This window comes from Brachyhypopomus gauderio, chromosome 10, assembly GCF_052324685.1.
Source record: "Brachyhypopomus gauderio isolate BG-103 chromosome 10, BGAUD_0.2, whole genome shotgun sequence".
NCBI classification, from domain to species: domain Eukaryota; kingdom Metazoa; phylum Chordata; class Actinopteri; order Gymnotiformes; family Hypopomidae; genus Brachyhypopomus; species Brachyhypopomus gauderio.
Window position 1 is genome coordinate 19,837,291 of NC_135220.1, and position 12,961 is coordinate 19,850,251.

The following is a 12,961-nucleotide window of genomic DNA, read 5'->3' on the forward strand; positions in this document are numbered from 1 at the left end:
TTAACTAAATTCATCGAGGACCAAGATGTTAATAACAAAGCCACAGCAAGTGTTGCTGATTAGAGCACCATGTCTGGCCTGACAAAATAGATATAGCTATTGTCCATCTAAATATTTAGAGCAAAACACAGTGAAAGCCAATCAAGTTAAGGATGAGCGACTCATACACAGCAAACATTCACTAGTTGGCTCTCACTCACCCTCGGTCTTCTCCTCGGGCATGACAGTGTGGCACAGTGCGAGCAGGCGAAAGAAGGCCTTCACCTCCTTGGAACCCTGCTTCACTGCTTCCATCAGGCTGTGGTCATGGAAACAGAACTTTGGATCTGCTAGTGCGTTCCAAGAAAAGTCTACCTTCTCCGTTTTCTATCCATGAGACACAGAGAGAAAGAAGAGGATGAAATGTGTGTTTTCTTCCATGGTAATGGTCTTAGAAGCTTTGATAAATGGACCATTACATAAATCAATTGTTTAAATAAGCTACTAACCTCAGTAATCTCTACCCTCTGTCCAGTGAAGTCCACAACATCGCCTGGATAAATAAAATGCATTCAAAGGCATCATGGGAATGGAAGAAGAGTTTCTTATATTAACGCTAATGTTAACTCTGAAGGAAAGACAATGTAAATGTAAATCACCTAGCACTACCATTAGCCATACTGACAGCTCCAGTCTAGGTTTCACTGCATTATTGTTCTTGCTTGAACTGTTGTGACATTGTGAGATCTCACCGTAGGACTTCCCATTGATGGAACATCTGTTGAAGGCCATGATATTCTGGGTCAAGGTGCCTGTCTTGTCAGAGAAGATGTATTTAATCTGCCCCAACTCCTCATTCAGGGTGGTGGTTCTCGCCTGGGCTGGAGTATCATTCTTAGGGTAGTACATCTTCCTGTCCCAGTCGATGTAGTAGCTGTTTCCCAGTCGGAGGATCTCTACACTGAGAACAGAGCAAGAAAAGCATCTACTGGTACACCTGGTACAGCTCAACCTGGTACACCTTTTTTTAAATTTCACATAGTAAATGGACATGCAATGGAATTTGAAGAATCTCTTGCTTCTAGTGTAGTTTTCCTAACAGTTGTCAACTTTTACTAATCCACGTCAATAAAAAGCTTAAGAACTACTCAATGAAGAAGTTGGGCTGTGCACAAGAAAGGTGTTGAAATATAAAGACAGTGCATTTGAAGTTATAAAAGTACTGAAACATTTTCTACTGGTAAAGGTTAACCAACAAGTGGCCAAAAGACTCTCTTCCTCTCTCAAAATCTCTATTCACAGCAGTTTCCTAACAATCACAGATGCACACAGAATTATAAAGCAACCATCATAGTCACCATCCCAAGTGAAATATTGTATTACAGTGAATACCAATTATATTTAATCCAACTAGAGTCCAGTAATCCCTGCAAGCCACACAGGTGCAGAACAGCTCATCCAGGCGTAGGCTGTGCAGACTAACCTGACGTAGAGGGAGATGGGCACCACCGTGTTGAGAATGATGACGTAGGACCAGAAGGAGAGGAAGCCGGTGAGGTCCGCGTTGGCGCCATCCTGCCGAGGGAGGAAGGCTGTGAAGGATGTGCCCTCCTGATGCTCCCAGACTGAGCTCCCGATGGCCAAGGCAGTACACATTAACGCCAGAAGGCCAAAAATCTCAAGGACGAAGAACAGACCTCAATGAGTTTCTTACGGCATTGTGTTTTTTAATAAATATTTCAGAATATATTATGCTCACATTTAAATATATTTTAAATATTTTTACATAATTTATATCTGCATTATGTATTTCTAGCATGGTGTGAGTTACAAGTGGGAATTAGCAATATGACTGTCAAATCAAATGGATGTGCCAAATCACAGATGTATTATTATGAAATCATAGCTTGGACACTCACAAACAGAACCAGAACATTCATCAGGTGATCAATGCTTGTGCGTTTGAATGTAGACTTCCCAGAGTTCTGCATCAACTTGGTGTCAGGTCCTAATGACATTCACACACTGCTATAACAACCCGTATTAAACACGCAACAGCTGGCAATACCATTCAAATGAATATGAATGCTGGGAAACAGAGTTTTCATCCCTCACGTATGCTTTACACTGGCTAAACTTGTTTGTGAGTCTACGTAGGTGTGAATGTAAAGGTGTCCCACGCACCTCCAAACAGCACCAGGCCGAAGCACCACTCCGTGTTGCGCAGAGTGCAGCCTCTGAGCAGAATCCTCTCATTATCCAGGGCGTACGTGGACCCCTGCACCGACAGCGTCCCCGTGAACTTATCCAGGCGGTTGTTGGGAGCTTCACAATGCACCTCACCTGTACAGGTATGGTGTGAAAGAGAAGAGCAAGGGTCAAGGAGCAGGGGTCAAGAGGCCACAGTTTTGGGTTTTGGGTCAGAGTTGCAGTAAGTGCAGTGGGCTGTGCAAGAGTCTGGTGAGAGCCATAGACCAACTTCATTTCAGAGCTGCATTAAGCACTAATGTTCATTCTCACAGCTGGCCAGAACCAAAGACCTTCTCACCTTTTGTGTGACTCACCTTTAAAAGCTGCCAGTTTGTCGACGTCACCTCCCATATCACCTGTGACGGTCAGAGCCTGTTTCACCTTCAGATTGGTCTCACTGAGAGGCAGCCAAGCCAGAGAAGTGGAATAGAGGAGGATGAGTGAAGGTGACCTGAAGGTGTATGTGTAAGATCTCTGTTGGGTAGTAGTTACTAACCCGTCCAACTCTGCAGTCTCTATGTAGACCAGGTTAAGAGGCTCACTGCTGGACAGTAAAAGCAGGTCTGCCTACACAATCGAGGGAGAGCAGGAGTTTGTGAACCAAGCATGTTCTCCTGTGTGTGTCCGTGTGTGTGTCCGTGTCCGTGTGTGTCTTGTGTGTGTCTGTATGTGTGAGCATGCTCACCGTAACAAACTGGTTATTTGTCAACTTAATGATGTCACCCACTTGAACATTCATCCATTTCTCAATCTGCAACCTGGTGAAGGCAATATATATGCATTACTTGTGGATCTAGAATTTAAGTAAAGCATATTAGCTACGTATTAATAAATAATACGCTGAGATTCTGATCTGACTTCACATTCAAGGTTATGAAACCTTTCCAATCTCATGGCTTCGAATGAGTGTTATTCACCATCAAAAGTCTCCTAGATCTACTTTAAAAAAGTAATTTAAAGATGTATTTCAAGGTATGTTTACAGGAGTATACAGAAGAAACTCACTTTCCATCAATGAGGACATCCACCTTGCGATTATTCACCTGTCTGTCATTTTTGTGTCTATTCTACAGAGAGATAGAGAGAGAGAGAGAGAGAGAGAGAATGAGATAGACACATAGGGAAAGATGTAAGGAAGAACAGCAGAGTGTATATATAAATAAAAACATAGCTCAAAGGAGACAATAGCTGCTGAAATGAAACTGAATAAACTATAAATGGAGTAGTGCATTCAGAGTCAGACATACTCTCTCTCTCTCTCTCTCATACACACACACACACACACACACACACACACACACACACACACACACACACACACACACACACACACACACACACACAGACGCTGGAACAGGAACAGCACTCACAACATCATCAGAGCCATCTTTAGCCAGAGTGATGCAGAGTACCAGTAGTAGAGGAACCACAGTGGTAAACCAGGAAAGAGATGAGATCGCTGGAATCAGCTGTAACACACAGACTTCATATGCACCTCATAATCACCACATACACACCTTACAAAACACCCATTTATGTCATACAACCATTCAAATGCCAGTAGAGGCCCAGTCCATATAAATTAAATGTATTTTTTTAATCTAGCTACTGTGTTTCACCAGTCATGCTGGTGAAGTCTGACGAAGTTCATTTGTACTAAAGCATTACTAAAGAATTGTTTTAGTGGGACATAGCCTAATCACTGCTACATGGTAGAAACTGTGGTCTCTTACATTATTACCATGTCAAGCATCATGCAAATGCCTGGAACCACACGACACTTGAGATCTCATCTCACTGTACTGCACACTATATATATATATTTTAAAGGGATCATATTCGGACGGAATACTTCAATGTGTTTGTGATGAGCCTACAGCAGTGAAATACCATGACACTGACATACTGGAACCTATCTGGGGCACCCACTGAGATGACCCTTCACCTGTAGGATAAGCAGGAAGACAAAGTAGGCGTTGGCCAGCCTCTGGAACTGTTCGAACAGGTTGAGGGGGAGGAAGGTGAAGACATTGTATTTGGAGGTCTTGATAGCATTGTTCTGTGGGGAGCATATAAGTGACATGCTGACGGACTCACCAGTACTTAGAAACTGTATAGAAAACACACAGACAGCAACACTTACAGCATAGTTGAAGGAAAGATTGAATTCTCTATCATTGGCTCGTAAATGCCTTTCTCCTGTGGTGGAAGAAAACAGAAGTACTTAGAAACAGAATGAAAACTTAGAACAAAAACAAACACCAAACCTTTAAGCAACGTTTTAAAATGTTAAGCTCTACGTTCATGCAAAAGCATCAGTTAGACCGTCAAGGACTCAGTGTAAGACATTGTAATGACTGCAGAGTGATATGATGCTGTACCCTGTACTACGTCCTTCTTAAATGTCAGACCACACGCAGACAGCACAGAGCCCATCTTTCAGTCTACATGACGAGTGGCATGCTGAAAACAGAGCAGAAGAGAAAGAATAAAGATTGATAACCTGACAAATGTGATTGAATAATTGAGCAAAGTGATCGATTACTCAATGCGATTCAGGGATGAGTAGTTTCTATTAAAAAAGACTCAATTCAACTTGACAGCATTCTTAAGAAATAAAAATAAATAGAACGGCCTCATAAAAGATCAATACGCAACAAACTACACTTTCAACAATCCCATATACACAGCCAAGTGTTGTATAGTTTGTGTATGAATGTAAAATGCAGTTGTGTGATAATTAGTGGATTACAGGTGTGTATTCAGGCTCTGAGTAGTTAATAATAAACCAGAAAGGGTTGAGGAAACAGAAAGTATTCTGTAGCTGTATCTCTTATCAGCGCTGGACTGTGGACATGAGGATACATTTACATTACACCCCCACCCCCAATAATTCTTCATTTTGAAGACAAGTTACTCTAGGGCTGCTATTACAAAGCCATTAGAAAAACCTAACCAGAATCCTCAGATCACCATCATCAAGCCATGATCAGCCATAATCAAGACACGATGGAGCATATCAGGAAACATCTTTTATTTACTACAAGATACTGACAGTATCAATAGTATAGCACTACTTCTACTTTGTCCACACTAAGACTTCTGAAGGAAGGTTGCATAATTACTCATTCTACTGAGCAATGTCTATGAGAAAGAGAGAACAAGGGAGAGTGTCCTGCACACCTGCCCCGCCTGCCTGTCCTGCCCGTCCTGCACCTCCTGCAGAAGCACAAAGCCCATCCGGATGCTTAAGCAAACTTCAAGAAGTAAACATCCTTCCCTATTAAGCTTTTTGATATCAGTACAAATTACCAAAGATGATAACAGATAAGTCATAACCCTGTACATTAGACTGAAGAACTCACACACAGACACACACACACACACACACACACTGTCCTAACATCATTTATCTTATCAGCTGTCTCAACTGCCATGATGCCAAGCCCATCTCAGGAGTGAGGAAAAGGTCAAAATACAACAAATCAACATCATGAGTTCATGTTAGAGTGAAAAGGAATAATTTTCCTTGTGCTCATGGGATGTAATCTACTTCACTTAAGTGTGAACAGATCTCTACACAGATAGCCAGGAGAGGGTTCTATTCTTTAACAGAACAGCAGAAACCTATATAAAAGTGGGAGTCAGAAACCAAACCATTGATGTTGTCAACGCTACAATGGCCCTGTCAACGCTGAGTTTGTCACAGGTCAGTGACCACAGCTATGCTGTATGCTGTGCCAATCCAAACCCACACGGCCCCACCGCCCCAATGCACCCTCACACTGGGAAAACACCTGTTACACTACCATCTTTATCCTCACATACGCTTAACAGCACCTACAAATTACACTTAAAATACCTGAAAGCTTTGGACCAGGACAAGTATCTAGTTTTTTTCCTTTTTATTTTTTAAAGATATATCTAAATATGCACAACTTGTGTTCCTTCAAAAGCTCTCATGATGACTGAACTGAGTAAAATCTCTCTGTCAGGGATCTCTGTGTGGCACTTAACAAATAATCAGCTTCATAATATCAAACAAATTGATATTAGAAGAATCTTTAAAACCAGTTGGACTGAATCCCAGGAGAAAGGCCCCTTCATTTAAAGGTCAAAATAGCCTATTGCTGACACATACCTGAATCAGAAGAGAAGTCCCATCCGAGTTCCTGAATAAAGAGCCTTGTCTCTCGTGCAGCCTTAACCACACATACAAGCACCGGAAGAGTAAAGGAGATTGACTACAATTCCCACAATGCAACAGCACACACAGTTCCACTTCTCCTCCCGAGTAAGGGGATTGTCTAGATGAAGGCTTCAGATGGAGGGCAGCACCTTTGGGCAGGGCCTCGTGGGGTTAAGGGCAGAGGAACAGGTCAACAACTCAGGGAAGCTAAAGAGCGTGGTGGGGACGCAGAGGCAGAGAGAGGAGACGGAGAGCTCAGAAGAGATGGGCTGGGCAGGTGGAAAAACACCTGACCTTTGGACTTTGGTTGGAAGAGGCCAGCCCAGAAGAACCTAGGCTGCATGTGTGACGTAGACTAAAGAACCAATGGTGGTGCCTCGTTGCCTGGAGGATCTACATACCGCATACATAGACTAACACTTCTGAACAGGTCCGGCATGTGTTTTCAGCTAATACTTTGTTTTCTTGTGAGTTTTTATTTTATCCAGCTTACATTTATTTATTTGGTAATAGGGTGGGATATAGAATGCAGAACTTAGCTTAAACTTTACCTATTAAATAATTTGCAAGAGAGAACATTTACACATTTTAATGATTACACAAACACAAAGACAGTATACAATATAAATAAACTTTCACAATTCAAACGTGATTTAACGTGACTTCTTGCTTCACGTTTGATCAGTCACTGTTATTAGTGCAAGAATTCACATGTTTAAAAAAGACATTAAAAAAAGTGAAAACCTGCACAAATTGGCACAAAGAGCATGTACTCACACTCTCATTCAGAATTCACACTCTCTTTTAAAGGTCACAGTAACTAACAGCATATTTATACAGTGTGAACATGAGTCTAACATTCAGGTGTGCCAGGTATGTAAATACATTTGTTTTCTATGTCCACTGACAAAATTAAGAGACTTTTTAAACAGAAGGTTTTATACAAAAAAACCCAAAACAATATCCTTTGAAACTAAGTTTTAGCTTTGTGTGGTAAGTATTTTACAGTGAATATTTTATAATATGTATTTTACAGTATTTTATGTTGTTTATACTTTAACATGATAGCAGTGTTGCATTTTCCACATAAGCATTTCAGATGAAAATGCAGATAATCTGAAATAACCAGAAAACAAGCACATATGTTAATTCCAGAATCTTCAACTGGAAAAAAATCACATCCATAAATGGAAACACAGATACAAACATTCATATAGCCTTTCCAAAGAAACGGAAAAACTACAACAAATTACTTAGTGACAGGGTAGAGTGGCACTCATTCCTGCTCACTTCACTTCCCCTGACAAAGAAAGCAAAAACAGGAGAACCAAATCAAGATTGATCTTAACTTCGGTTTTTGTTTCGAAACGATCTTCTAAAGTAAGGCCACGTAGCAGTGAGAAAAATGCGCAGACGATTTTGACAAACCCTGGTGGTTATTGAACCTTTGTCTCCGGTGAGGTTTGTAAGGTCTCGTCTTCACCCCATGATCATAGCACCTTTACACAAATTCACACTGGTTCATTCACATCACAGTACAACACGTTCTTTACCTACAGTAATTAAAACATCACGTACACCCGACCGACAAACCACACTATGAAAATTGAAACTAGTACAACATCCACATGCATCTGAGGTTTCTGGAGGGAGTTAAGTGTGTCCACTTCTGTGTGGTCCATTTTGAATGACCACAGACATTTGAATTAACTATGTTCAAAGAAAAGTCCAAACAAAAACATAATGCTGCTAGCAATGTGCACAAGATAATAGCCATCAATAGCCATCATAATGCAATATATACACACTATGATAATTGTGGCAGCTAACTTTTGATTTGTGTTTAGCCCAAGCAATTTTGATCAAACCCCAATTCTCAGTGTTCAGCCTTTGTTTATTGCTGTATATGGTGACATTATGCCAACAGAACATCGTCTGACATTATCTTACCATTGCATCACAGCCCAGCAGGGTTGGTTCTTTAACCTGAACTTTTATTTTGAAGTTCTCTGTGGCTTCCTAGCCAAATCATGTATACGTTGCATTACTAAGTTACATTACTATAACACATGGTTACTTCCAGTTATTTCTTCCAGCCAAAAAACATTTGAAGAGTTTGGTTCCAAAACGCTATAAATCCATTTTGATCAATTTGAGTAAAAATGTGTTTTCTTTAGCAAGAAAGTGGTAGGCTGAAAACCACTGTTTTCTGTTTCAAACTTTCAAATACCATACAAAGATTAAAAAAACACAAACAAATCAAATCAAGATTTTAATATTTAAAGAATTATTAAAAAAAAAACAATTCGTTTTTTCGTAAAACGCAATAAATCCATGCCATGTTTTTTTTTCAAAATGTCTTGTATATCCTTTGGCATCAATAGAAATTTTTTTTTGACTGAAAATGTGCAAAATACAATAACAAATAACTGTAAATTTTACATCTTAATATAATAGTTTGACCATTGGGCCTAAAAACACAAATTTCAAAACATTCAAAACATTAACGAACAAGACATTGTCACGCTACAGCCCCGAACCCCTCCCTTCGAGCGTGTGTTAATGTTGTCCGTGTCTTTACATGTACGTCCGTTGGTGTGTGTGTGTGTGTTCACAAGTGTTTCATGTGGTGCTTGTTAGGCTACGTGTATATAGTGTGTGTTTGTATCGTTTGGTGCTCGTCTTTAACGTGACATTCGTTGTGTGTGTTATACCGTGTCAGCACGCCCTGAGCGTGTACTGTGTAGTGTATTCTACTGGTGCCGTGAGCGTTTACGGTTCAGTGTGATTGACAGCTGTTTCAAGACGCCGTGAGTGTGTCCATCGTCAAGCCTAATAAACGTAGCCTTTGAACGCACCTCGTCTTTGCATCCTCGACTCCCTCGCACCCGTTACAGACATAAATAGTGAAAATAGTATAACTATTAACATAAATAGTATAACTGCTATACGAACAGGCTCCTCTATACTATCAAAACCGTTCATTTTCGTTTTTGAGAGTGAAAAACGAGATATATTTTAACAAAGTGGGCTACAAGAAATGCCGGGCGGCTCAACAGGTCGCGTTCTATGGTGTTTCCATATGTGGTGGTGCGCTGTGATTGGATGAGTGGAGATGTGGCGTTCTGCGGGAAATCAGGAGTGGCGTTTGTTGCATTTTGGAAAGAAAGAGAGAAAGCAGGGCAGTATTACACAGCAGATGTGGTGTCTTGATAAAAAGTTAATATTGGCTTTTCAAGAGTGGTCACATACAATTCTGATTCCGGCTCTAACTCATTTTTTTTAATGGCGTTTATCGCGTTTTGGAACCAAACTCTTCATTTGGACTACAAATTTGGACTACATTTCATCCTCTTCATGGTCAGGAATCATGTTTTGTTTTTTGTTAGTTTCTTCTCTACTTTCATTTATAGTAGCGACCAGGTCAGAAGGCAGAACAATCCAAGCTCTGTAGTGTTGAAGGCACCCAGCTGGCCATCACAAATACCATGTTTGTCTTTATGTAAGTCCAACAGGGAGGTGCTATGTGAGGAGGTCGTTATACACTCGGGACAATAGGACATCGAATAGTAAGTGGAAAAAAAAACACCATCATCATTTTAACACCTTCACTGCATCAACAGAATAAGGCATTTATACACAGGGCAAAATATCAACAAATACACTCATGGCAAATACATGGGGTACTGAAAACAGTGCACAATACATCTAAGGATTGTGTGTATTCTGTTATTTGAGGCAAATATAGACAAAAGTGTAGACAAAAGTGCACATGTACACACACACACACATACACACACACACACACACACACGCGCACACACACACACACGCACACACACACACACACACACACACACACACACACACACACACACACACACACACACACACACACACACACAAACACTGTGGCCAAACACAGGTTTTCAGTGATAGATTAATCACAGGATTATGTGAAACTGAGTGAGAATGGCACAGAAAAATAGAGAGATAGTACAAAGAGAGAGAGAGAGCAAGAAAGTGAGAGATAGGATCAGTTCACTAGTGAAATGATATTAATGTCTGACCAAGCAGTAGAATGAAAATACTCTAAATTCTCTAGCTGCTCCTTCCACCTGCACTCCTCCTGCCTAACACAGAGACCTGCACACCACTAAAACTCCTCCTGCCTAACACAGAGACCTGCACACCACTAAAACTCCTCCTGCCTAACACAGAGACCTGCACACCACTCAAACTCCTCCTGCCTAACAGAGAGACCTGCACACCACTAAAACTCCTCCTGCCTAACACTAGAACCTGGACACGCCCTCCTTCATAGATGTCAAGCAGCTCCCACTAGCAGCACAGATGTCATTACAACTCGCAACAAATCTGACATCCTTCCTTTTCCCCTCTTTGGTCCTAGGAGAAAAAAGGCCTTCTCTCTCTCTCTCTCTCTCTCTCTCTTTCTTCACCTCCCCTCCTCCTCTGAGCGTGTCTCGGACTTCAGCTTGACGAACTCCTTGGCCACCTCGTCTCCCGAGCGCTGTGAGAGGATGCGCATGATGGTGAGGCCAGTATCGTCCATGTGCACCTGAGTGCCCAGTGGGCACCAGCAGGCACAGCTCGCCTTCTGTGCCACGTCGCCCAGCTGGATGACGGAGACGCCCACCACGCGGTCCGCCCGCCCGAAGCAGTAGTCCTTCACACACACCTGCAGCTCGTAGCACTCCGGCCCGTCCTCATTTCCCAGAATACTATCTCACACACACACACACACACACACACACACACACACACACACACACACACACACACACACACACACACACACAAAATTTTATTAGTTATATTTTATTTTATTAGTAAACCAAGTGATTGAGACCTGCTCTGTGGTATATTAGCCTAGCTTTATACAGTTATTTATAATAAAAATTGGTTTGGAGATCTCTGCTTGTGTTTGGCTATAGTACAGTTCTTTGTCTCCTTGGCCCAGGTAAGACGCTTCAGGCGTTGTCTCTTGGTCATGAATGGCTTGACACAAGGAATGCGACAGTTGTAGCCCATGTCCTGGATACGTCTCTGTGTGGTGGCTCTTGAAGCCTCCAATCTCTAATCATCTCTAATTTTCATTGGCTGTAAGCTATAATGATCAGCATTAACAGAAATAAACACTTGAAATAGATCACTCATGAATCTATATAATATATACGTTTCACTTTTTGTATTGATTTACTGAAATAAATTTATATTTTGATGATATTCTAATTCATTGTGCTGCAGCTGAATGTAAAGATAAATAGATAGCTCTGTTCTTGACCTCTTGAGTACTCTACTCACAAGTGAAAGGTTTCGTTGAATTTTGGTGCCCAGCTGTTGTTCTTGGACTTGGTGGTGAACTTGCGTTTCTTGTCACTGAGGTGCGGGCCAATCATAGTGATCTCCACAAAAGGCCGGAACATTCCAGATGTCTGCCACTTCAGGTCATTTGCTGCCACCACTTAGTACAAAATTTTAATTAAGGAATGAATTAATTTGCGATGAAAATTTTTCCCAGAAACCCTAGAATGGTCCTATTTGTAATTTATTATAAATTACACATTATATATTATTATACACATTATACACATTATATATCATAATACATTATATAGTATTATATTACACACTTAAATTTATTACCAGGCTAGTAATTGCCTACCAGTCGGTTTATCCCATAAACCGACTGGTAGATGTGACAGATGAAAACATAGCAGACTGGTCACACCAACTGGGTTTAACTACTATGGTCATAACTGCTAATGGAAAACGGTAGCTAAAACCATTGTCTCGTCTAAGTTTCACTTAAGTTACCAAGACCAGTCAGACCAGTGTGCATACATGTGGAACATTGGTAACAATTAGTTACTAAGCAACTTGCATGACTACTAAGCAAAATTACTACTCATCCTTACTATGGTGAACTAATCCACTTCTTCCCACTAGACTACCCACTATGGAGCAAACGACCACTGCTAATGTTATTTCACTGACAGCAAACTAAAACAATTGTAATAAATTAATTTAATTACACAGTTATTTTACATAGAGCCACACTGACCTCTAAATAAAGCATACATAGTTACCTAAAACTGTTTTCACCTAGGTCTAGATCTCTCTCTCTGTGCTATTATAGCTTCACATTTAAAGGATGGCCATGATGTTCAGATCACAACCACTTTGCCACTTTGACATTTTGAGCAGTTACCATAGAAAAGACCCAGAATCTTCTGCTGGCTAGGAATCAATTTTACTCCTCACCTTAGGAAAAATTCAGCTTGTGTCTGGTTGGTGCATCAGAAAGATCCGAGTCAATTTAGCTAACGATATAGTTCAACAGCCCTGCTGGTGGAAGCGACCCCAAGAACCCAACAAATGTAACAGTGTCTACATTTACTCAGACTGCCCGGGGCCTCACCTTTAACAGTCACCTTGTGCTCACCGGTACCCGGATGGGTGAAAAGATCAATCTGTATGGACACCTCTCCCACTGGCTTATCCACACCTGAGGCTGGAAAC

General features: G+C 41.0%; 2 protein-coding genes across 7 annotated transcripts in view; both read right to left on the bottom strand.

The window, feature by feature from the left end:
- The window catches only part of atp8b5b (ATPase phospholipid transporting 8B5b), a 15,579-nt gene extending 8,860 nt beyond the window's left edge, over positions 1 to 6,719 (bottom strand). The window contains exons 1-15 of the mRNA XM_077020379.1: positions 6,371 to 6,719; positions 4,611 to 4,692; positions 4,373 to 4,428; positions 4,175 to 4,288; positions 3,600 to 3,698; positions 3,235 to 3,296; positions 2,915 to 2,987; positions 2,726 to 2,796; positions 2,544 to 2,626; positions 2,164 to 2,322; positions 1,899 to 1,987; positions 1,463 to 1,656; positions 732 to 940; positions 489 to 532; positions 201 to 366 (exon numbers count right to left, since the gene is read on the bottom strand). Coding sequence (XP_076876494.1) covers positions 201 to 366; positions 489 to 532; positions 732 to 940; positions 1,463 to 1,656; positions 1,899 to 1,987; positions 2,164 to 2,322; positions 2,544 to 2,626; positions 2,726 to 2,796; positions 2,915 to 2,987; positions 3,235 to 3,296; positions 3,600 to 3,698; positions 4,175 to 4,288; positions 4,373 to 4,428; positions 4,611 to 4,665 — 1,474 coding nt within the window. The 5' untranslated portion in view covers positions 4,666 to 4,692; positions 6,371 to 6,719. The remainder of the gene's footprint in view (positions 1 to 200; positions 367 to 488; positions 533 to 731; positions 941 to 1,462; positions 1,657 to 1,898; positions 1,988 to 2,163; positions 2,323 to 2,543; positions 2,627 to 2,725; positions 2,797 to 2,914; positions 2,988 to 3,234; positions 3,297 to 3,599; positions 3,699 to 4,174; positions 4,289 to 4,372; positions 4,429 to 4,610; positions 4,693 to 6,370) is intronic.
- A 273-nt stretch (positions 6,720 to 6,992) lies between these two features.
- Positions 6,993 to 12,961, bottom strand: part of unc13bb (unc-13 homolog Bb (C. elegans)) — a 73,582-nt gene continuing 67,613 nt past the window's right edge. For all 6 annotated transcript variants that reach the window (XM_077020377.1, XM_077020376.1, XM_077020378.1 and 3 more), the window contains 3 exons: positions 12,861 to 12,953; positions 11,744 to 11,903; positions 6,993 to 11,160 (listed from right to left, as the gene is read on the bottom strand). In XM_077020377.1, coding sequence (XP_076876492.1) covers positions 10,875 to 11,160; positions 11,744 to 11,903; positions 12,861 to 12,953 — 539 coding nt within the window. In that variant the 3' untranslated portion in view covers positions 6,993 to 10,874. The remainder of the gene's footprint in view (positions 11,161 to 11,743; positions 11,904 to 12,860; positions 12,954 to 12,961) is intronic.